Source organism: Pteropus vampyrus, unplaced genomic scaffold (genome assembly GCF_000151845.1).
Source record: "Pteropus vampyrus isolate Shadow unplaced genomic scaffold, Pvam_2.0 Scaffold60, whole genome shotgun sequence".
In the NCBI taxonomy this organism is placed as follows: domain Eukaryota; kingdom Metazoa; phylum Chordata; class Mammalia; order Chiroptera; family Pteropodidae; genus Pteropus; species Pteropus vampyrus.
The window spans coordinates 1,812,617-1,814,868 of record NW_011888841.1 but is presented as its reverse complement, the minus strand read 5'-3'; the positions used below and the strand labels follow the sequence as shown (position 1 = coordinate 1,814,868).

General features: G+C 36.8%; 1 protein-coding gene across 1 annotated transcript in view; it reads left to right on the top strand.

Annotated features, from left to right (window-relative positions):
• Positions 1 to 2,252, top strand: part of DNAH14 (dynein axonemal heavy chain 14) — a 221,193-nt gene that overhangs the window by 84,870 nt on the left and 134,071 nt on the right. Inside the window, exon 27 of the mRNA XM_011360885.1 lies at positions 1,780 to 2,011. Within this exon, the coding sequence (XP_011359187.1) occupies positions 1,780 to 2,011 (232 nt within the window). The remainder of the gene's footprint in view (positions 1 to 1,779; positions 2,012 to 2,252) is intronic.

Sequence of the window (2,252 nt, the reverse complement as noted above, 5' to 3'; positions counted from 1 at the left end):
CTTAACTGCCAAAGAAATGTGCCCTGTTTATAAACCATCGCCCTACAAAAAGTTTAGTGTGTCGTCATTACTTTCTATGAACTCTCTTTGAAAGTGAAAATGAAAAGTGGAAGAGCACATATAGAAAAGTAAACTAAAAAGAAAAAAAGAAGATTCTAATAAGACTATTTGAGTGTGTGGGTGATTCCAGGGCGACAGTTCCCAAACTGTATGCCAAGGCCACCCCCAGGGACCTCACAGGGCGCTGCAAAATATTTTAGATTTTTGAGGGACTCACAGGGATACACATCTGTCAGACACCAAGCAAACTAGGAGCTTCAGGTAATTCCCAATTTTAACATTAGATCACGCCACAACCTTTCAGTGACTTCTTATCATCGTAAAGCTGGGTTTTTGACTGTCGCCCTGATAGAGAGGAAGCATTGAATGAAAACTAACATCGTACAGGAAACAAGATTGGTTGTATTCAACCTGATTCCAAGATCTGAGAAGTCGCGCTGTGCACAACAGGCACACACATCCCATGAGTAACTCTGGTTATTTAAGAATGAAACAAAAATGTTTTTCTTCAATGTATTTGTGTAATTTTTTTAGACAAGCTACTATTTCATGAAGATAAAAATATTTATTAAACTTCTTTAGATCGAAACATTAATAAAAGATACTAGGAGATATTTCTTTCAGCCTAAAGTAATCATGAAAAATCACTGACATACTACAGGTATAGTAAACCAAGGAAGTTTGGGAACCTCTGTTGTAAAGGAATAATAGAATAAAGCTCTGGAAATTGACATTCTATTTAAATAATGATTTAAGACCCGAGTCATAAAATAATTGCTGGGGATCAACAGCAGACTAGATGAAGTAGAATAAACAATCAACAGACAGAGCAGTGAGTTCAATCAGAGTTGCAAAAAGAAAAGGAATAGAAAGGATTGATGATAGAACACCATCAGGTAGATGAATATTCATATCATAGGGGTTCCAAAAGAGGAAGATGAAGAGAATAGTGCCGGGGGGGTTGGGGGCAGTTTGGAGAAAGTTTATTCAAAGAAATAATGGCTGAAAACTCCTCTAACATGGAGAAAGATACATCCATATCTAGGAAGTTCAGAGTTCCAAATAAGATGAATGTAAAAAGATCCACGCCAAGGCACGTTATGTTTAAATTGTCAAATGGGAAAGACAGGGAGAGAATCTTAAAAGCAGAGAGAGAAAAACAACGTGTTATGTACAAGGGAACCCCCATAAGACATTCGGCAGATTTTTCAGCAGAAACTTTGCCATGAGGCAGGCTCTAAAGGCATGATACATACAAAGTACGGAAAGAAAAAACTGCCAAACAAGACAATCTACTTAGCAAAACTGTCCTTCATAATTGAATAAGAGATAGAGTTTTCCAGACAAGCAAAAACTGAAAAAATACCACTAGCCTAGCTTGACAAGAAACGTTAAAGGGTTTTCTTCAGGCTGAAACAAAAGGATGCGAATTGGTAACAAGAAAACATAAAACTGTAAATCTCACTGATAAAATAAATATATCGTTAAATACGGAAGTCTGTAATGTTGTAATGGTGGTGGGTGGGTAAATCACTTATAAATAGTTATATTTCTTAGTACAACTATTAATAAGATGAAAAGACAAAAGTAGTGACAATAAAAATACAATAATTTGTTGATGCATGCACAAAGTAAAAAGGTGTAAACCGCATTTGAAAAAAAAAAAAACTAAAAGTAATTTTGCCCCAATAATATGAGCATTTAAAATATTGTTTTCAGACATCTGCAATATAAATGGAATGAAAAACAGAAGTTGTGCTACGTATCTCAAGGAAATGCCAGTTTCACTTATGGCTACGAGTACTTGGGCTGTACCCCACGACTGGTTATCACGCCTCTCACTAACAGATGCTGGCTGACTCTCACTGGAGCGCTGCACTTGAATCTAGGAGGCTGCCCCTGTGGTCCAGCGGGTACCGGGAAAACCGAGAGTGTCAAAGACCTAGCAAAAGTAAGTGGTTTTATATTCAGAAGAAAAACTTTTTTTTTAAGTCACGCCAGCTTTAACGGTACCTGAAATTTACACCATTTGTGCTGTTAGGATGTTCATAACGTATAAGTAGCACGTTTATTAATTCGTACAATTCATAAATTAATTTTTGAATGCCTGTTGCGTGCTGGGACTTGGGATCTCAGTGAAGCCAACATATGCTTTGTATTTACTTAGATACCACTATACTAACCGACTGACA